The sequence below is a fragment of the Acomys minous genome (assembly GCF_964271855.1).
Source record: "Acomys minous genome assembly, chromosome: 6".
NCBI classification, from domain to species: Eukaryota; Metazoa; Chordata; class Mammalia; order Rodentia; family Muridae; genus Acomys; species Acomys minous.
In genome coordinates this window covers 59,351,106-59,374,175 of record NC_140487.1, presented here as the reverse complement: position 1 = coordinate 59,374,175, position 23,070 = coordinate 59,351,106, and the positions used below count along the sequence as shown (strand labels likewise).

At 48.1% G+C, this 23,070-nt stretch overlaps 1 protein-coding gene across 2 annotated transcripts in view; it reads right to left on the bottom strand.

Annotated features, from left to right (window-relative positions):
- IGF2BP3 (insulin like growth factor 2 mRNA binding protein 3) overlaps positions 1–23,070 on the bottom strand; it is a 129,821-nt gene that overhangs the window by 10,069 nt on the left and 96,682 nt on the right. For both annotated transcript variants that reach the window (XM_084787339.1, XM_084787340.1), the window contains 4 exons: positions 20,594–20,728; positions 19,029–19,151; positions 16,921–17,056; positions 14,793–14,918 (listed from right to left, as the gene is read on the bottom strand). In XM_084787339.1, coding sequence (XP_084643465.1) covers positions 14,793–14,918; positions 16,921–17,056; positions 19,029–19,151; positions 20,594–20,728 — 520 coding nt within the window. The remainder of the gene's footprint in view (positions 1–14,792; positions 14,919–16,920; positions 17,057–19,028; positions 19,152–20,593; positions 20,729–23,070) is intronic.

Genomic DNA, 23,070 nt, shown 5'->3' with positions numbered 1-23,070 from the left:
CAGCTCCCTCTCCAGCACCACGCCTGCCTGCACGCTGCCATGCTGCCTGCCATGACGATAACGAACTGAACCTCTGAACTGTAAGCCGGGCCCTATTAAATAAACGTGTTTCTTTTTAAGTGTTGTCATGGTCATGATGTCTCTACACAGCATAAAACCCCGACTAAGGCAGCCACCAAGGGGTCTTGGGGAAGAGGCCACAGGTGCCATGTTGGGCCACCAAGATATCAGAAAAGAGTCCAAGAAGCTGAGATGGAGGAGGAAAATAAGGCTTAAGGAAGCTGCTCTTCATGGCTGAGACGATGTCACCCATTTCTATTCCTATTTTAACATCCCATTTCCCTAACATCTTTACCACCCATAGTTAGGATAAAATATTGCTCTAGAGCTTCTTGCACATAAGAAATTTGTTTTTAAAGAAACATATAGCGGAGGCTAGAATCACAGCTCAGCTGTTAAGAACACTGGCTGCTCTTCCACAGGATCCAGGTTCAATTCCCAGCCCCCACATGGCTAACGGCCATCTTGATTTCCAGTTCCAAGAGATGCAGCTTCTTTTTCTGACTGCTGTGAGCACTGCATATATGTGGTACACAACATACATGCAAGCAAACCACCCCTACACATAAAACAAAAACACATCCTGAAAGAAAAATACACTGCTAGGAAAAAGGTAAGTCACCAAGTAAAGCAGAGTACGCATTTGTGCTTCAAAGAAAATGTTATACATTCTCATCTCTACAGGTGGAAGAAGCTATTTGTTGTAAGACATTTAAACATCGGGGCAGTAGATCTCTGAGTTCAAAGCCAACCTGGTCTACAGAGCTAGTTACAGCACAGGCAGGGCTACACAGAGACACTCTGTCTTGAAAAACCAAAAACAAATAAATTAAAAAATGAGTAATTTGGTAAGCAGCATTTCACGGACTTGTCTCCTAAGGTGCCGCAGCCGGCTTGTTAAAGGAGCCGCTGAGATGATACAGTGACCCGAGGGCAGGGAAGTGCAAGGTGCGAGGAGGAGCCTGTGCTGCCCTGTGATGGAGACCTGCCCAGCAGAACAAGCCAAGTGTGAAGCAACTGTGCTTTCTGTCCAGGGGCTGGTACCCCAGACCAACGCCAAGTCATGCGCACTGCTGGCGACAGCATCTCATGTGACTCATCGGCTGTCTGAGGCTGGACGAGGGTGTTTCTGAACAGCATCCATCTCCCCTGGCTCCAGTTCCATTCCCGCCAGCCATAAATTATTTCACAAGGGAATTTTCCTCTAAAGACACAGGCAGCTCGTGGAAACGTCTGTCCACTTGACTGTCTGGTACAGGGTGTTCTCATATGGAATCCAGTATGAGAAGCCATGTTTTCAGGATCTGTCTCAGATAAGCCCACGATTTCATTTTGACTGGCAGACCTAAGCAGACAGAAGAAAGGCCTCTCAGCCCCGCCCTTCCTTCTGACACAGTCCATGCATATAAGTTCAGCATCCTGAAGACACCCTTCCCTGGACACACTCCGAGAGCGAAGGATAGTCACAGGACACAAGCTGCTTCCCAGTGGATCACTGCCAGATGCCTATGGCAAAGCTTCCTTCGGACTCTTGGCAAGTGCTGTGCTATGTCTTAAAACAACAAGAACAAAGCTGTGAGGCCGAAAGCTTGCGTAAGCGGTCAAGTCTGCCAGTGAGTAATTCCTCATCATCCGCTATCGAGAAGCTACAAGCAACGGCAAACAGTGAGGTTAAGTGTATTTACTTTGCAGGGAACAAAATCTCAGGCATCACAAAGGCATGGAGACGTGCCTGGCAGCCTAGAGTTCAGCCTCCAGGAACCTGGCTGGACGCCAGTGTTTTCCTTTGGCGTGTAAGATAGGTACTTGGGGGAGGGGGTTGTTTTTAAGTAGATTTTGGTCTGGAACTGAAACCAGGTTTACTCAACTCTATGACCTGAACACTATGACAAAATACTAAAGCTTTAAAAAAAAAAAAAAGGAGTTTCTCGCTAAGTAAGTAAGGCAGGGCTTCACATGCTGCGGCAATGTACTCTCTTAGAAATGTCTCTGCACCCATGACCAAGGACTGAGAGATGCTACGTAACCTAAGAACCTGGCAGCAAAGAAGTGCTCAGTCATCTTTCTCACCCCCAGCACCGCTGCATGCTTGCCCCATGGTCACACTACCATCTTGGAGCCCTCAGAGAAGAGGGAAGAAGCTATCAGAATTGTGAGGGTAAGAGCCCACGGGGTTACTCTGCCATCCTAACTGCAAGCTGCCAACACGGCCAGCTAAGACAGTGTGCATGCGCTTCGCCCGTCCCGGCTCTTGCCTGGCGCACTAGCTGCCACCTCTCACACTTCCCTACTGTCTGGGCATTTCTGAAAGGAGCAATTTTTTGTCCTTTATAAACAAGGGTTTTGCCAATTAAGTCCTGAGTGAACCAGCTGCCAGGTAGAAACTAGAGACTTTCTGAGCTCTGCTGGAGGACATGGTTACTCTCACAGGCTCCAGGAGGGAGGGTACTTTGGAGGGATGAGTGGACAGAGCGCTGGAGTGGACAGAAGCAAGAAGCTGATCCACGGACAACACACAGCACTCTCCACTCCTATTACAAAGCAGAAACAAATGAATCTGCATAAAGACGACACACTATTCTGTAAGTCCATGAAAAGTCTTGGTGGTTGGGGCGGGTGGGGATACACACCAAAATGTCCTTCTCAGGGGTGGGGATGGGGAGATGTGAGATCAGTAGATTAGGAACCCTAGTTTGGATCCCATCATGTATGGGAAAGCCAGGCACAGTGACGTGCATCAGACAGGTGAATCCTGGAGGTCACTGGCTGACAGCTGAGCCAAGTCAATGAACACCAGAGTGCGTGAAAGAACTTTACTCAAAAGAATAAGGTGGCAGGCTAAAGAGATGGCTCTGTGCCTCAGAGTGCTTGTCATACAAGGTAAAAGTGTAAGACTGAGCCCCCGTACTGACTTCTACACCTGAGCTGAGGTGCATGCACATGCCATACAACATGTCACACGCGTGTGTGCACGCACACACACACACACACACGTGTGTGTGTGTACGTACACACTCAAACTCTTCTTTTTTAATATTATTATTATTATTATTATTATTATTATTATTATTATTATTATTTTGGTTTTTTGAGACAAGGTTTCTCTGTATAACAGCTCTGGCTGTCCTGAAACTCACTTGGTAGTCCAGGCTGACCTCGACCTCACGGAGATCTGCCTGCTTCTGCCTCCCAAGTGCTGGGATTAAAGGTGTGCGCCACCATGCCCGACATCTAACTCTTCTTAGAGAACAATATGCACTTAGAATAAAAGCAGAGATTCATTATTACCCTACAGGGCACCAAAGATTAGGATTATTTCAATTCATAATCTGAATTCTCTGAAAGTTACTAATAGCAAGATCTTTTTATTTTGGGGCTAAGAACCAATCAAACTCAGGGCTTTGCACAGTACAGAAGGGCTACCTCCCTAGCCAGGAACAGAAAGCTCATCACAAGTATTGTCGCCTCAGTGTGGCACAGGGGAACACTCCCCATTCCCACAGCAAATATCTGGGCACCCTTAGCTCACACCCAGTTTTTACCCAGAGACTCACAATACTACATTGCTCAACAAGGTAAAAACAAAAGCAACAGTCAAGAGAATGCTGAGTGCTGGGCATAGAGCATGTGCACAGCTAATCCAGCCCCACACAACACAAAACTAAACATGGTAGTGCACACCTGTGAAGCGAGCACTTGAGCAGAAGACGTGGAGACCAGACGTTCAGGGTCGTCCTGGCCTAGCCTGGCTTATACAAGACCTTGCCTTAACAAAACCAAAAGAAACTGGTAAGGCTTTGCTATCTTTACCTGTTGCCCTTACATTTTTTTTTTCAGGGTTGGAGAGATGGCTTAGCAGTTGAGAGCACTGGCTGCTTTTCCAGAGGACCTGGGTTTGATTTCCAGAAGCCACGTGTAGTCTCTGTCTTTTGTAACTTCAGTTCCAGGGAATCCAATGCCCTCTTTCTGGCTTTCTCAGGCACTGCACACATGTGGTGCACACACATTGCATGCCAAACACCCATACACACATAAAACAATTTTTTAAAATTTTATATACAAAATGTACTTTCCAAAGTAGTGTCCACCAACCGGATACAAATAAAAGGTGAGTAAAGCTGCATACGCTGCCCCTTGTGGATACCTAAGGCCACTGATCTTCAAAACCCTATGTGACACTTCCTGAGACAAGCAAACCAGAGTGGAATATGCTAGAACAGGAACCGGGGGGAAAAGCTGCACGAAGGCGCTCCATCTCCTCAATAAGCACCTCCAGCAGTGATCAACTGTGGCTTATTTTAAACCACAGCTGGCGGACTAACATAGGTGACTTGGATTTAGAAATAAGACTGAGAATTGCAGGCAGCTACACGAAAGACTAGTCACAGACACAAGGTGACTCTCAGAACACCTGTTTATGCCCTGCATGTCAATAAAAATAACTCATAGGTGTGAAGACTGAAACATGAAACTTCTTTCCCTAGAATTTAGAGTCTCCCTTCCTGACAGAACTCGCAGGCTGGCCTCCTTCCTCCAGCCTCCAGAGCTTCCTTTAGGAGGTGAGACAGCTCAGTCCACCTAGACTGACATGAGCAGCTGCTCCAGCATCTGTTCTCCTGTCCATGATCAGCAGCCACACTGCTGCTTCCCTTGCAAGTAGATAAAAGTGAGCGTTACACTGCAGCTAATAGGGTGCCTACCCAGGGCTCACTGCTCACCGCCGGCTGCCCACATTGCCTTTCAGGCGCTGACACTGGTTTTTGTTTCTTTGCTGGCTGGACTGGAAACCAGTGGCTCGGGTCTGAGTAATTATTGAGGACTGGAGAATGGCGTTACACAGATGGAGCGAGTCCTGGTTGGCTCAGTAGGCTCATCACTAGCCTTGGCCATCTACCCCTGAACTCTTCTCGTGGAGGAGGAAACCATTGAAGCTCATCCTCTCCTCCCGTAACACACAGGCACGCACAGTCTTGACCCACGCGGCATTCCAAAGCAGGGTCAGGACAAGGAGAGCAGACGCAGGCAGCACCCACACACGCTTTCGGCTTGACAGAGGCCTAGAGTTTGACTGACAGATGCCCTAAAGATAAAGGGGTAAGGGTGTTTTGTGTTGGTTTTTTTAACTATTCTCTAAAACAAAACACAGGACAGAGTAGAAAGAGGAACACATCAGTGGCGGTGGTTATGCTCTCCTCAAGTCTTTTCTCACATTCACTGGTGCAATTATGGCCCCCTCCTGCCTAACAAACACTCTTGTGGAACAGCTCTTGACAATGAGCGGGCAGCAAGAAGCCTCCCGTAACATTTACCAAGCCACACTTGCAAGCTCTGCCCTCTCCCACTGAGATCTGATTTACAAAAGTGGGGCACAGGTGTCCACCCGGCTACTTCATAGGCCAGCTACTTCTGGCAAGCTCACTACAGCTCATGGCGCCGGGGGAGCTTTCAAAATGAAGTTGTGCAGCGCCTTCCTCAGGGATTCTAACCAGCCAGCCTGGGGTAATCACAACGTAACTACAGAAAGCCAGCCTCCTCCCAGGTAGAGAGCCACTAACCCTGAGCTCCACAGAAGACTGCAATGAGCGAAGGAGAAAGGTACCAGGAAGGAGGAGACCATGTGAGGCGAGCACAGAAAGGAAGACTGAAAAGATCAAGGGAACACAAAGGGGAAAGATGACCCTTACTCTGAGATCCAGCTTATATTTCCGGCTAAAACCAATTTTCTTTATTATTATTATTATTATTATTATTATTATTATTATTATTATTATTATTACTACTACTACTACTACTACTACTACTACTACTACTACTACTACTTCCTCCTCTTCCTTTTCTTCTTCTTCTTCCTTTTCCTTCTTCTTCTTCCTTTTCCTCTTCCTCCTCCTCCTTCTTTTTCTTCATTTTATGTGTATATGTGTTTTGCCTATATTTTATCTGTGGACCATGTGCATACTTGTGCTTGTGGAAGCCAGAAGAGGGCGTCAAATCCCCAGTAACTGGAGTTACAGGCAGTCATGCCCTGGGAATTGAACCTGGATCCTTTGGATCCACTGAAGTCCCTCTCACCCCCTAAAACCAATGCCTCTTAAAAAAAAAAAATCCAACAAGATATTCAAAGCAAAAACTAAGCTGCATTTCCTTCCTACAGCTAGTGTTTGTGGCCTTGACTTTCCCTGTGTCATTGCTGTCCAACACTCAATCTAAATACACCCCATGACACTTCCTCATGATTCCACTGGCAAAAGGAAATTCTTAAAGAAAAAATAGGTACATAAATCACATATGGTTTTACGTAATTTTAAACTCTGCTTTTTTTTTTTTTTTTTTTTTTTAAAGATAAAGTCTATATGTAGCCCTGGCTGTCGTGGAACTCACAATGCAGACTAGGCTGGCCTTGAATTCGGAGATCCACCTGCCTTTGTGTCCTAAGTTCTAGCATTAAAGTTGTGTGTCAGCACGCCTAGAGAAAAGCACATGTTTGTAACTCTCAAAAGGAAAGCTCCCTGCTCCCAAATTTTGGAGAAAAATGATAGAAAGCGAAATAATATGCCTCCGTTCTCTTCTCAGTCGGTGGTTAAGTCCTGACACTTTTGGGGGACTGGTCCCAGTCCCTCGTCTTAGTCAGCACCAATGACACATCCAGACTACAGAGCAGCCTTTGCTCTTTCAACGCTAACATTTTAGTAAGATCTCCTACAACGGGTGGAAACGTCCACACACACCGAGACTCCGTCCATTAAAGCACACCCCACAGGAGCAGGGGCAGCGGAGGTGTGCACGGCCGGTGCCCTGAGTGCCGCCCTGCCTGTCCTTCCAGCAGGCCCTTGGGCGTCCTCAGCTCCTGCCCTGCACAATGCCCACTGTAGTGGAGCAGCTTCTGGGAACTCCACCTCTGAGACCCCATCCCTCACCTAATCCGACCGAGTGCAAACATCTCCGTAGAAGCAAAGGGCTTCACTCTGTGGTCGGCTGTGGGCTTACTCTGGGCTTGCATTTAGCAGAGTAAGCGAACATCTCTGCCGCTCCCATTCTTGAAACACAACTAATTGTGTAAGCCACATTTAAGACTTAGCATGGCTTAGCACAGGCACAGGAAGCACTTGTTCCCACGGGGACCAGTCTTGTGTATTTTGCACAGTGCTGGTGAGTTTTTACTCTATGTACTTTAAATGGGCTTCAGAATTGTAATGGTTTGAAAATGGCCCCAGAGGCCCATAGGGCCCTAATAGTACCACTACTGGAGGTGAGGCCTTGTTGGAGTAGGTATGGCCATCTTCCTGTGCAGGTGAGAGTCCTGCCCCTCCAGGGTCCTCCCCTGTGGCTGCCCACACACAGTCCTGACAGGACCGCACTCGCCTCTGCCCGCTCCGGGAGGTGGCTGGAGTCACAGGTGCCCAGGTTCCTTTCTCCATCCAACATCCTGCTTACACGAACAACGGTTAGGTCATTTCTCCACCAATCCCTCTGCCCACAGGATAGAGTCCCGCCACTGATATCAAATCTGTGGTTTAACTTGGCACCCTCTCTGTGTCATGCAGTCCTCCACTCTTACTTGTGAGGAGCACAAGAGGGCTAGGCCGTGGCCAGGCGGTATGCAGCCTGGACCCACCTGGCGGATCCTGGGACTCTGCAGTTCTGTGCCAGGACCCTGGCTGGGACTACCAGCAGAGACAGGAGGATGCCCAGAGGAGGGGCGCCAGGATTCACTGCCTCCTGGAAGACATGGAGACAGTCTCTAACAAGAGTTAACTTTGATAGACTTGGTGAGGTTAACCAGGAAATGGATGAGAATTGGTGGATTTTCTTAACCGACTGGCCATGACCCAGTACTCCTGCCTTGACCTGACCTCTCTAGTAGAGACTGTGACACTGACCTCTTGTTTTGTTTCCCAGTCGGCTTCAGACATTGGGGGATGGATGGGACGGGACGGACTCAAGAAGGTTGAGGACGATCTCCAAGCCCCGATTCAGGACTTGATGAAGGTGGCCTTCAAGGTCTTTAATGTTAAAGCTGAGGTTGCTGAGTCTTCTCGAGTTGGGAGTGACAGAACCTTACCCACCACACCCTAGCCCTGGCTGTGGCTTTTGGTGTGGCCAGGAATGCCACTCGTCCCACATTCGTCCTAATCCCCACCAATGAAGCCATGCCCTCTCTGCCAGTACCCTCGCCACTAGAAAGCAGAGTGTCCCAATGGGAGCTTGACCCCCTGTGCCATGCCATGGAGGCCCAGCCTCAACATGGGGGGCATTTCAAATCCCTCAGGCCCTTGAGCTTCTCAGTTTGGCAGAGGACTGATGGTGCCCAACCTCAGAGATCCATTACCCTATCTGAGTGTAGGGTGATGCTCCAGGTAGTGAGCGGGTAAGGCTGCCACCTTCCTAGTGCTCACAGGCCTAGCTTTCTAGTCCTCACCTTGTACTCCAGCCCTATGGTCCCTTTACCCACTCTGTCACAGGAGTGGACAGGGGTCCCTCCTTTCCACCTAGGACTTTCCCTCTGTGCGCATCCCCCCTGGCCAGTGTTCCTCACACTCCTTCCTGGTCATGCCTGTCTGCCTGGTGCCTTTATTCAGCCACCACACCCTCACCCACTTCAGGGCCACCCTTTGCCTTCCTGCCACTCTCTGGACTCGCATTTACTTCTTCTCCGGAGCCCCCTTTTGGTCCCACCAACCTCTGAGCTCGTATTTTACAGGCTGGTGATTCTTGCCAAGACCAACCTGCAGGGGCTCTCCAGATATGTCAGCCCGTGTATCAACTCCGAGGACATCAACTGGGCAAAGACTGGCAAATTGACTCCACCCACAAGGCTGCCCACAAAAATCTCTGCTACCTCCTAGCCCTTGTAGACACTTTCACAGGGTGGATTGAGCTGTTCCCCACCTCCAGGGAATCAGCAAACGTGGTGGCCCAGACGCCCCTTGAACACGTCACCCCTCAGTTTGGCGCGCCAAGGACCATTCAAGCACACAACGGTTCAACCTTCACTTTCAAAGGAACTTGTGTCTGAGGCCTTGAACGGCTCCCGGAAACTGCATATTCCATGTGGGCCACAGTCACTGGGAAACGCAGAGAGAGCCAACGGCCTCCTCACACAACTCACCAAGCTCTCACGTGGGCTCATGATGTCTTGGCCTCCCCGTCTCTCCATTGCTGTCATCCGCCTTTGAGCTACCCCAGGAACTGCTACAGGCATCAGCCATGTTGAGCCCTAGTACAGAAGGCTGTTTCTCCCCCATCACCAGCTCACAGCCCACACTGCTCCGCTGGCCAGCACTTACCGCATCTCTCTCCTATGCGCCCTTCTCTGCCGCACACTGACAACTATCTCCCCACCCCCACGTCAGTGAACTCAACCCATGCCAACCCCTTCCCTTTTCCCCAGGGAATTGGGTACTTCTCAAGTAATTATCTTCTAAGTCTTTGGATCCCTGGGGGACAGCACCCTACACTGTGATCCTCACCATCCCTCAGCTGCCAAGCTCCTAGGACATCAGTGTTGGCACCATCTATCCAGGCTCAAAAGGCTCCGGCCCAAGATGGATGGTCTGTCCAGCAGCTGGCACCCACGACTCTCAGGTTCTGTAGGGAGCTTCAAAAACAGGTCCAAATGGTCAAGCCTGACTACATTCACTTTCTTTACCTCTTTCTTTTTCTAGGTCACATTTTCTCTCTGTCACCACAGACACCAGGCACTATGACACCTCTGCCAGGTCACCTCTTTGTTTACAATTGTCTCAGTTCCTGCCCAGCTGGGAGAAACTGTGCCAGCTACAACATACTGCTGGTACTTCCACGTTTGGGAACTTTGGACCCCTGGAGCTGGTAAGAACCACAATGACACTGTAGGCCAAGCAGACAGTCCTCCAAGGGATGCCAAGATGTCATCTCCATCCTGGTATCTACACTGTACAGAGAGATATGGCTCCCTCATGCTTTGCTTTACCTATGACAACATGGACTTGGCCTGTCACATCCAAGGGGTCAAAGAATATGAGGGTTGTCCATGGGGTACTTGTAAAAAGAACATCCTAAGATGGTGCAAACAAACAAACAAACAAAACAAAGAGTGGCTAATATGGACAAGGATGGGCCACACCACTGGCTACTCCCCACTAACATTCAACACTACATTAATATCCTAGGTCCTTGGAATGACCAATGGGCTCAGGGTCTATCAAAGTAAAATGTCTTCATGCTCATGTGGACAAATAGAAATCTGGCAAGGCTACATGCAGACCCTGCCCTCTGCCCTCCAGAACCTGGCAAACCACCAAGACCAAACAACAGCAAGAGTCCCTCCAACCACACCTGGGGGACACCTCTCAATCAACCTCACATGAAAACTAAAGAAAATGAACTTTTCTCCTAGCTGGGCCTCATCCAGGAGGGAGCAACCTTATCCAACCTCACTAAAGCCTCCAGCCTTAGCAACTGCTTTCTTGTGCTGCTCTGGGTCCCCTCTGATTACAGTGCCCTTGCCTAGTCCACTCATAAGGCCAAGGGCTGACCTCCGAGCAAGGACTACTACTATACAAGACACACCCTTCCAGGGCTCTCTAGACACTCAGCTCCCTAGCTGCCACTCACTGCCTCTGCAATACTACTAACACAACTTTGCTGTCTGCCTGGGTGCCTCTAGGGGGCTCTTTAGGTGCAATGGTACTATATCAAAACAAAAGAAAACAAAACTTGTCCCTCTCTATGTATCCTGGTGACACTGGTACCAAAACTAACACTTTATGGACTGGCTAAAATGGCCACGCTCTCCTTTCCTACTGACTCCTTCCAGCCTCAGGCACCCTTTTCCCAATTAGACTGGGTGGTCCCAATTGCAGCACTGACAGGAATTGCTGTGGTTGCCTCAACAATAGCAACTGGCTTAAGTGCAGGCACCATGGGATACTCTGAAGTCGGGATCAAAGGGTGTCTGACCATCTCCAAAGGATGATTGATAACTTGGTGACGTCACTGGCCTCCCTTCAGCGCCAGGTCACTCTGGTAGCCCAGGTGGCAATGAAACCTCCTTATGGCAGACAGGGAGGCACCTGCGTGTTCCTGGGAGACGAGTGTGGCTACTATACTGCATCGACAAACCCAGCCTTGGGGAAACAAGTAACATGTCACTCCAGAAACTGAAGAACGTCACTAGCACAGCCAGGGCACGTCTCTGGTGCACTGTTTCCGGCTGTCTTCACTCTTCCCGTGGCTAGGCCCTGTTCACAGGGTCAGTGGTAATAATCGTCCACTTTTCCTCCTGGCACCTTGCCTACAGGAATGCACCCGAGAGGTTTCCAGAGTGGCTGTTTACCAAATGCTCCTACACCGCTGTATCTCTGTGCCCACAACCCCACCCACTCCTGACATGGTCTCCCTTCAACATCCCAACCCAGCAGGAAGTAGTCAGACTTCAGTCTCCTCCCCTATACACAAAGAGGTTGGGATATTAGGCTGGAGGTGTTGGGACAAAGAGTTCCTGCCCCACCCCCCTCCAGCCAGAAGCCAGCACTTGCAGAAGCCCTCAAACAGGACAAAGAGATTCCTGCCAGAAGCCCATGCTTACAAAAGCCCACTTAGTTCAGATTCCAAAGAGACCACTGGACTCAGGACATACCTACCCAACCCCAACACCCAGGCACCAATGCCTCTCAAGCACGTCACTGCCTCCCACTCCCCTCCGACAAAATCCTCCTAGTAGCAGGACTTCATGGCCCTCCTTCTGTGGGACCCCGAACTTGCCTGTGAGAGACTAATCCCCAACAATGCCTTTTAGTTTTTAATTCGGCTCAACTGGATGCATTGCAGCGGTGGCTGTGGAGAAGCCATTCAACTGCTCTATGGAGAGATGGGACAGACAAACAAACAAACAAACAAAAGTTGAAGGCATACTTTAGTTTACAACATGTCAATGTACAAACCGTGAGCCTGAGCAGCAGGGCAGAGCTAAGCGACCTGCCCCAAGAGCTGACTTAGGGCAGCGAGTGCCTTCATGGCACACGTGCTGTGCGGGATCAGCAGGCTGCTGGGTTAAGAAGATGTCAGGGAAACATCTGCTGTCAGCTTAAACCTGGCGCAAGTGCGTCCATCTGTAACGAACTACTGGGCATTTCCAAACATAAACAACTGCCCAAGCTTGCTTTCTATTGCTCTAATAAATACCACAACCACACAGCACGTGGAGGGGTTGAAGGCTTACTTGGCTTACGGGTCTGATCACAGTGTATCAGGAAGGGTCATCAGGGCAGAAACTCAAGGCCCCAGAGGCCATGGAGGAACATGTTTCCTGTCTTGCTTCATGGCTTGCTCTGCCTGCTTTTTTTATATACAATTCAGAAGCACCTACAGGAGCCAGGAGGAGGCACTCACAGTGGGCCCTGGCACATCAATCATTAATCACGACAATGTGCCCACAGTTTTGCCTGCAGGTGAACTGATAGAGGCACTGTCTCAGCTGGGTCCTTTCTTTCAAGACGGCCATAGCTTGTGTCAGTTGACAACAACAAAAACAAAAGCCCTAACCAGCAGTCAATGATTTAAAAACAAAAGCCCTAACCAGCAGTCAATGATTTAAAAATAAAAGCCCTAACCAGCGGTTTAAATGGAACTCTTGAATTTCTATTTCAGGCCCTTCACAGTCTCCCTACTACCAATGTACGCATGCTCAGTTCTGTAGACCAAAGAAATATGACAAAGTCTTCCCAGATCAGTCACGCAACACAGGTCTCTCTCTCCAGCAGTCGCTTTCGAGTTGGTCTTACGCTGTAGCCCACCAGACTTCCCTAGTCCCACTGAGCTGACTTAGAAGTCACAGCCATTCCCTGGGCCCCAGCCACTGCATTTGTCCCTCAGCTCTGATCAAGGTTTTCACTGTGAAAACAGACCCAGGGCAGTGAAGAGCCTGACCGGCCTTCCCTGCACACACTCACAGCAGAGCCAGGCCAGAGCTGGACTCACCCCAACCTTCTTCCCCCAAGACTGCCCTCAGCGCTCAGACCTGCCAACTACTTCCCAGCACCTGTGTCTGAGCCGAAGGCTTCCGACACCCTGGAGTGAATGAATCTACTCATACTTGATGTTTGGTTGACATTCTGTGTACACTGTTTTGGAGATGCGAGCTCTGTAGGTTGCCCATGGTGATGCTGAACTTGTCAGCTCTAGGAGTTTTCCCTTCTTTAGCCTCCCAAGAAAGAGAGAACATAGGTGCATACTACCACTCCGGGTGTTTAGTTACCACTGTGAAAGCTATCCTCAGATCTGCTACATAGTTTCCAGGCCCAGACAACCAGATATGGCAGGTGAATTGCAGAGAAAGATATAAAATTCAAAAACCTAGATTTCAGAAACCTAGAGGAAGGAAGCCCAGCAGAAACCATGGACGAACACTGCTGGCTTGTTCATGTAAAAGCAGAAGCCTACATCAGAGGGAGAAGCTCACAAACCCACCAGCCTAATAGGTCCAGGGACGGAAAAGGAAATTCTCATTTCTGAAGTAGCAGAGCGCCGACAATCTAGTAATTGGTGTTCCCTGAAGAATGCCAATGTCAATTTACTTGTGTATTTATTCTAAGTAGTGACACAATTACATTCCCAACCTGTAACACTTGAACATCTCTGAATGTGTTGGGAGTTACCATTCACATAGTTCACACAAGAGTGCCAAAGAGAAACAAAACCATCACGGATGACCTAGAATGCTGAAGACTAATAACACAAACCGAATGACGCTCACTTTCCTGGGTTGATGTCTTCTGGGCTGCAAAAACTGAATACCAAAATAAGGCTTATAAGAAGCCTGACGGCTCGCAACACTGGAGGAGCAGGGTAGGCAGACAGCAAGTATGAGATCAGCTGGTGGGCTGAGATAGCCTGAGCTGCATGGAAAGACTTTGTCTAAGCCAATAAGTCCCGGTTTCTCTCAGGGCTGGAGAGAAGGCTCAGTGGTTCAGATCATTTGTTCCTGCTGAGGACCAGGGTGCAATTCCTGGCACGCACATGGGCATTTATAACTCAATTCTAAAGGATCCAACACCACTCTTCTGACATCTGTGGGTACCAGGCACACTTGGTGCAGACATACATGTGACCAAATACTCATGCACATGAAATAAAATTTTAAAAACCCTGTCTCGATAAACAAATACATGTGTCATATAATCTCTACAAAATATAAGCTGTTCAGCGCTCTGTGTGTGAACACAATAGAACTGTGAGGGAAACTGACCAGGAAAACACAACGCACAATGGCAGACAAGCCCAGCCCATGCAGACTACCCAACGCAGTCCTTCTAGGTGGCAGAAAGGAATGAAAAATTTTCTTTGAGACAAAACCTTGCTGTGAAATGCAGACTGACCTCAACCTCATAATCCTCCTGCCTCAACATGAGTGCTGGACTTACAAGTGTGCACATGGTGTCAGCATGGAAGTCTGCTAAAAACCCCTTCACTTCGGCTAAGACTCAGCCTCGACCCCACAATACCACACCAAAGACAACGACAACAGAGCCACCAAGACTATTCCTTTTATTGAAATGACACATTTGCCCACTCTACCACCCAAAAACCTCAAAACAACTCATGCTTATTATTTTGGGGTCAAATTAAAAGTTTCTATTGGCAAATGCTATAAAACACACGAGCTCCACACAGGTGACAAATCACACAGCATCAACATTTTACCACTTAGCTCTACTGTGGCACTGAAGTCGGAAGGCACAGGCCAGCGTACTTACCTCCAGTTGCGGGTAGGGAGGAGTCATGGTTGAAGGGGGCCCTGAGGGGGGAGGTGGCATCCCTGAAGTAGGTGGGAACAGACCCAAGGCATTCAGATTTAATCCAGGGATCAAATGTGCTTGAAGCTGCAATGGTAAAAAAGGACTCTCAATTTTCTGTTAAAAGGATTGAAGGAGTGAACATTTATAAACAACAGTATTCAGATCCTGACCCTTAGTCTACTAAAGAAAAAAACAAAAACAAAACAAAACCCAAACCCAGCATGCTAAGACTCCAGTTTTTGAAGACAACAAGTCTTCCCACAGAACTAGAATACTTTTCACAGCCCCAGCACTGACACATTTGAAGGCTGGTGTGCCCTGCCTGATCTGTACTGAGGAGTCTTAAGGGCAAGCAAGGGCAGCGTGGCCCTTCCCTCCCCACCAGCTCCGAGCACTTAAGACACCGTGGTCTTCCATACACACACCCTCAGTCTTGTGCTAGCTACAAGGTCAATGCGATGCACTCTCTGAAATCACACCTCACACCAGGTACACAGAATGAGCAGTGTGACAAGATCTTCAGTCCTTGCTTTCTAGCCGAATCCTTCAAACTTCAGGTCCCGTCTTCACACTGAAAAGCAACTAAGCACACCTTTGGGGAGGACACGGGAGCCATGAAGGGGACACTGTTTTGATTATTAAATAATTGTTTTTAAATATACGTGTGTGGGTGTTTTGATTGCTTGTATATTTGTGCACCATGTGCATACAGTGGCCACAGATGTCAGAAGAGGGTGTCAGATCCCCCAGAGTGAGAATTACAGATGGTTGTGAGCTGCCATGTGGGTGCTAGGATTCAAATCCTTGCCCTCTGGAAGAGCAGCCAGCGCTCCTAAACAGAGAGCCATCTCTCCAAGCCTAAGTTTTTAGAGCTGAAAAAGATGCAGACTAGAACTACACTAGAGTATACCTGACACTATTAACAAGGTCAGTGAGGGTGGACTAATTCTCGTTCAGCTATGAAACATCTAGATACGCAGCAATCACATAAAGATGGGCAGGCCACCCTGCGGAACGGCATGACGGGCACCCATGCTCTTCTCACAGAAGAAACGCTGTCATATTCTCTTCTCAGGTTACTGGCTCACATGACAGGCCCAACGGAAGCGTGCTGAATCATTCACCTCATATTTAAAGAGCACCTTCTTTTTTAAAAAATAACTAATCTATTGTATGTATACCTGCATGACAGAAGAGAGCATGAGACAGAAGGGGGCACCAGATCACATAATAGCTGGTTGTGAGCCACCATGTGGTTGCTGGGAACTGAACTCAGGACCTCTGGAAGAGCAGACAGTGCTCTTAACTACTAAGCCATCTCTCCAGCCCCATTTGCCTCATATTTAAAGAGCATCTTCTTAAAGGTGGACTTTTGAACTGTTCCATTGTCAGCACCATATTGTCCTTTAAACAGTGGCAGAAATTTGCTCTCATTACCTTTCCTATATTTGCCATGTGAAATTCGCAGTACCCCAGGTTTCGGTGGGTAACACAGCAATACCTAACCCTGTGTTTCTGCTTTGTTTTATTATTCAGCGGTGTAGGAGCTGAGGCACACTAGCCAAGCACTCTTCCCCTAAACCTGTAGTACGTTCACCACTGGACCTTCCAAATTCTCAGGGTGGCCCTGACCTTGCAATCCCACCCACCTTAGCCTTCCGCTAGCTGCTGGGCTTGCTCCACACCTGGTCCTTAAGCCTGTGTTTCTAGTGGTAACTTCCCCGTGCTTGGCACTTGCTGTAATCCTTACAAGCATGTAAAATAGGAGATAGCAGCTATCTGATAAAGAGATGAGAGATGCTGCTCACAGTTGGCAGGAAAGCAAACCTAATCCACCCGGCCCTCATGCTCACACCCTTCCTGTAACACAGGAAAGGGGGTAATAACCTTTCCTCATGCATCAAGGAGCCAAGGCCCATGAGCTACCTAATTTGTCAGTAATCACAGAGACAGCTAAGCCCAGTGCCAAGGCTTCTAGGCTATCCCAGGGACCTCGGTGCTGGCACCACTGACAGTTCATACTGAGCAGCGAGAGACATCTTTTAATTCTCCGTGAGAACAATGACAGCCCCGTGTCAGAACTAACATTCATGGAAGCAATATCATTTTCGTAAGACTCCCTGATTTTCTTCATTATTTCCTCCTCAGCCTTGGCACACGTCTCAACATTGCCTTTAACTGTAATGGTGCGCTCCGGATTATACAGCGTCAGTTCCTGCAATCTGTGGGCAGAAGAGTAGAGAGAACAGGAGTGACAGGAGGAAGACAGAGGACAGTCATTCAGCCCCACAGGGCGACTGAAACCCAATGGCCGCCCAGCACCCAGAGAAAGCGGGAGATCAAGACCAAAGACCAGGTCCGAGACTTGTAAGGACCTCCTCCCACTCCTTCCCCAGTGGCTGGGTGCACAGCTTCGTTACGTGCGTGCTGTAAACACAGTGCACTTCCTGACCCCCTCACCTCACCCTCTGACAGTGACCTGAAAAGGAGTAATCAAAAGGATGCAGGGGGGCTGGAGAGATGGCCCAGAGGTTAAGAGCACTGGCTCGTCTTCCAGAGGTCCTGAGTTCAATTCTTAGCAACCACATGGTGGCTCACAACCATCTATAATCTATAATCTTCTGGCATGCAGGTGTACAGAGATAAAGCACTCATCTAAATAAATCTTTTTTTTTTTTTAAAGGGGAGCTCCTACTCTTACTGGCCGCATCGTAGTTCCAGCAGAAGCAGACATCTTGTACAACTGCACTGTCTGAAATAAGCGAGGAAAATGCAACAAAGTACTCCCCAAAGGCAAACTGTGCGACTGGCCTTAGTTTTCTCCAATATTTTCAGAATTTAGACTAAAGTAGTTGAAGCCATCTTGGCTGAATTTTTTAAATGGTCCATGTTGCCCCCATCTATACCCTAAAGGGATAGCAATGTTAAGAAGTTCCTTGCTTAGCTCAGGTCCTGCTGAAGCTTCAAAAGCCACAAGAAGGTTTATCTGGGTGCACCCGAGCCTACAGTTGTCAACAGCCTGAGAGGAAGAGCAGCTTTACCACAGGAAGGGGACTGTGTGCCTGGACTCAAAGGGTTGTGGGTGCAGGGTGTGTGTGTGACTGACCTCTGTGTTCTAGGAGTTAAACACCCATTTTCACTGCAAGGCTGACATGTGGTGACTGACCTTGCACTGGACGGGTGGAATATTATTCCTTTCCCTCATGTGTTTAAAGTGTAAATTACTCAGGAGGCAGAGGCAGGCAGATCGCTGCGAGTTCGAGGCCAGCCTGGTCTACAAAGTGAGTCCAGGATTGCCAAGGCTACACAGAGAAACCCTGTCTCGAAAAACCAAAACAAAACAAAACAAAAAAAAACCAAAAAACAAAAATAAAGTGTAAATTGTACAATGACAGCATAAGTTCTATATAATGCAGTCTAAATTTCCTTAGACTATGGAAGTCTATAATTTGAACCTCTACTCTCAAGCCATCCCTGTCAAACATTCTGTACTGTGACTTTATCATTTCTTTTCAGCTTACCAGTCATTTCCCACTTTCTGGGGTCCTATGGCAGAAACGAAGGATTGTCACTACAGAAAAGAAAAACTTTTCCGTATTATCACACTAGGTATGTACCCAGACATGACAGCCCACCTCTAACACCGTGCTCCCCAACAAAGAAAACTGCAGCCCCTACACACATGGGGTAAGGCTGACATGTGCAGGCCATACAGGGGATAGTTAATTATGAATTCCAAGATTTCATCACAGGACACTGCAGTTTCTGGCACCTTCTCTTGTTCGGCTCGCTCCCTCTGCTTAAGAGCAGTCCTGTGGACAGGCCTCAAGCTATGTCCTGAGTTGCTCTGGATTCCTGACCCACATAAACGAGCCATGCAATACCTGCTGACTATTGTCTTAAGTTGTTAAATAGTGGAATAATTTGCAATACAACAAAGGAAAATAAATTAGGTTATAATTCCAACTTGGGAACTAAATGCCAAACTATCCCATGAAGACACTGACTAGAAAATATAGATGTCAAATACTAAGCCTCTGTGAGAACACACAACACTTTCACGATGGTTAGAAATAAAACAGGCTTCAGCATAACAGGAGCAGAAACAGCTGTGAGCAGAGAACTGTGTACAAAACACACAACTTAAACACAGGATCTGAAAGTCCCCAAACCCATGAACAAGATGGCACTCACGGAGATATTGTGATTTTAGTGTCTGTGTCTTGCTCGATTTTTTTGAGGTTTCTTCCTTCTTTACCAATGAGACGGCCTACAAAGTTATTGTGAGCTAAAATCTTCAAGGGTATCTCCTCTGTGCTGTAAATAGAAAAATGGTCATAAAGTCAGGAAGAGTAAACCACTCAGATAAAAAGACAACATTCCATAACTACAGAATAGGAACCGTCACAGCGTCCTCAGTTTAAAGTGAGCGGCAATTAACCTACATTCCAACAACTCCTGCAGGTCAGGGGTAAATAACAGCAGGGATTTACATGGGAAATCACCTTTAAGACAGTTTTTCTCTTATTCACATCAGGGAATGTAGAGAAAAAGTGATGGATTCTCCTAGTCAAAGCAGGACACAGTGTACAAATCAACTAGTGCAATCCTAGGAAAGCCTGGAAACACACGCCTGGAGCTACACCAGTACTGAGAACGCAACATCAGCCACATCGGGAGAGGCTGCGAGCAGAAACAGAGCCTTGCCTCTGTCCTCTGTGCCTCTGGGGAGCCTTGCTTTCCATCTCTGTGTGCAGACACAAGTATGTAGGGTTACTCACTCGTGACTGCACATGTGCTGGCCAGAAACCCATGTGTCAAGTATCTGCCACTATCACTCACCGCCTTGTCTTTTGAGACAGGCTCTCTCACTGGACCTGGAGCTCACTGATGGGCTGGTGTGGCTGGCCAGAGGTACACAAATGCCAGCAGGACACCCAGCCCTGTCACGGCTCTAGCGACCCAAGTTCAGTTCCGCAAGCTTTCACAGCAGGCACCGTACCCACTGGGGCGCTTCCCTAGCTCCCTCTCAGGATCTCCACATTACACCTCACTCTTGAAATGCCGTGGGGGTGGGGGAGGGGACAGGGGGGCTGCAAGGCAGTGGACTTTCCCTTTATTTTCTTTACCTTAAAAAATTTATTACACTGCACAAAACACCTATATACATAAAATATATATATGTACAATGGTCTTTACAAAGTCAATACAGGTGATGAGGTCCCAGGCTTCCTCCGTGAGCCTTGCTCTGTGCTGTGTTCAGTGCATCGTACAGGCACATGAGCCATCCTAACTTGCCAATGGCAGAGACACTCAGTTCCAGGCTGCATAACCCAGATCAATCTCCAGTTGCCCTTAGCCCAAGATTAGGGGCTTTCACGCCTCCATGCCCTATTGTGCATGGAGAGCTGGGTGTAGACAAAACCAGAACGTCCAGGGTCTGCCAATAAAGGCCTGCGGCCATCTGGGGTAGATCCCAAGTTACTTCTCGGCTCTCGCTGGCTGTGTCCCCCAGCTGCCTCCTTCTAGCTGCATTTTTCCTCCCCCACTATTGCTGCTCGTTCCATATCAAGCAGGAATAGAAATGGAGTATTTCAGCATCCAAAAGACTTAATGTTTCACAGCAAGTCAACAGTGACAAACACTAGCTCATCAGGAGAGCGTTTCCCTCTGCTGGCTAAAGCAAACCCAAGAACAGCGTCAGAGAAACCGACGACAGAGCAGAGAACCCTCTCGGCAGGCTAGACCTCGTTACTCACAATTTTATATCTTGCGCTTCCTTATGCATAATCTCCAGAATAGACTTACAAGCCGCAGAGGTGCCTTCAGGGGTAGAGAGGATAGTTATGGGCTTCTCGGCGGCCCCTGTATTCTCCTTACGATGGACATCAATTCTGACAGCGGCCACGAGGAGAGGAAAACAGAGTCAGTGCATGTGCAACAAGGAGTCTTCAATTACCAACTGCAAGCCCTGGGACTTCTGGGGGAAGTTTTTATTAAAAAACAGAAACTCAAGACCAGCTGTCAACACCAGTACCTTACGGATTCGGGGAGGGGATGTTTTAAGACAAGACAAGGTTCCACATATCTAGGCTGGCCTTAAGCTCTCTTGAGTGGGAAAGGACCTTGACTTCTGGTCCTCCTGCCTTTGCCTGAGAGTGCTAAGACTATAGGCAGTCTCCACGCCCAGCTCATCCAAACCTGGAATGCACTGCGCATGCTTCCTGTTATGGTGGGTAGCCTCTACTGTCATCTTGATGGAGTTTAGAGTCACCATGGAGACAAATCTCCAGGCCCGTCTGAGAGCTTATAGATTGGAGAAGGCATGCCCTAAACAGAGCAGTACCATTTCATGGTTTTGGGTATCCTGGACTGCATAAGACGGAGATAGCAAGCTGAACACAGGCGCCTTTGTCTTCTGCTTCCTGACTGTAGATGCAGTGTGGCAAGATGCCTCCTGCTCCAGCCGCTGGGCTGTCTTCCCTGAACCGTGAGCCAACATAGGCCTTGAGTTGTTTTTTGTCAGGCTTTTGTCACAGCCAAGAGACACACCTAATACACTAAGCAAGCACTGAACTTGAGCCTCAGCTCGCAGGGAACTGTGTATGCCAAGACTGCCAGGGCCCCTTGTGAGACAGAGTACCCACCACTCACCCTCTGGCAGACTTTGCTCATCTAGCATTTTGTTTACAAGCTTCTTCATTGATAGAGAAAGTCAACAACAACTGGTGATGGGAATGAAACTAGAGAGGTAGCCAATCAGCTTTAAAAAAAAAAAAAAAAAGCAAAAGCCAGGCAGTGGTGGTGCATGCCTTTAATCCCAACAAAAGCAGAAGCAGAAGAATCTCCGAGTTTGAGGCCAGCCTGGTCTACAGAGCGAGTTCCAGGACAGCTGGAGCCAGGGCTAAACAGAGAAATCCTGTCTTGAAAACAAATAACAACCTCCCCCCCCCTCAAAAAAAACCCACACAAAGCAAGTTACCAATAAACTAGACTGATGTTTAAACAAGCTAGTAATTACATATATGCCAATTAATACATGATGTTTTTTGTTCTAGACCTGTAAATGTTTTAAGATGCATAAAAATAAATATCAGTAAAGCAAAGGGTAAAGAGGCTGAGCCACATGTTTGGTGGCAAATTGGCAGGACCGACTGAAGGTATAAGGCTGACAGATTTGAAAAAGTATTATTGAGTTCAAGGCCCGCCTGGTCTAAAAAGTGAGTCCAGGACAGCCAAGGCTACACCAAAGAAACCCTGTCCATAAATAAATAAATAAGTAAAATTGCTGTGGATGATGTTTGTGAGTATGGACATACACATACCACAACGCATGTATAGAGATGAGAAAACATTCAATCCCTCGCTCCACCTCACTGAGGCATGGTCCTTCTTCCTGCCATGCGTTGTCCTCCAGGCTAGCTGGCCAGCTGTTTTCTGGAGTCTCCTGTCTCCACCTCCCACCTCCCTGTGGGATGGTGGGGTCACCGATATGCACCACCTGTATCCAGCTTTTTACATGAATTCCTGGGGCCAAACTTGGGGCCTTATGCTCGCACTGCAAGCACGGTCACCTGCTGAACCGTCTCACAGGCTGCTCACCGTTTCTGACCTAACAGCTCACTGTGCAGGCCAAGGTCATTCTTTCTGTGGATCTAGTGGCAGCTGTGGCCTCTGCCTAGGAGACAACAGCAGTGCCCTTCACTCAGATGTGGCCATCAAAAACATCTCTAGAAACTGCCAAATGTTCACTCAGAGAGCCACCTCTGGTCAGAAGCCACTGGTGTGGTATGTTCATTGTAGCACTATTTCTACCAAGAAAAAACTATTCTAGATGCCCTACTATGCTCCTCAGAATAAGATGGTTAATGTGTGTCAGACACACAGCTGGTTTCCCTCCTGTGACACCAGAGATGATGCCCAGGATACTGGGTACCATTATGCTACATCTGCAGCTACTTTTTACAAAATGTAGTAACATAGTAGGTGGTCCTTGATCTTAAGTGAAAATATGCAACACATACCATATTTTTGTGTTTTTTTGGTCTTTTTTTGAGACAGAGTTTCTCTGTGTAGCCTTGGCTGTCCTGTATTCACTTTGTAGACCAGGTTGGCCTTGAATTCACAGTGATCCACCTGCCTCTGCCTCCCGAGTGCTGGGATTAAAGTGTGCGCCACTACACCCGGCATGTTGTTTTCTTTTAAGTCACAATAGATGCCAGTAAGTCCTATATAT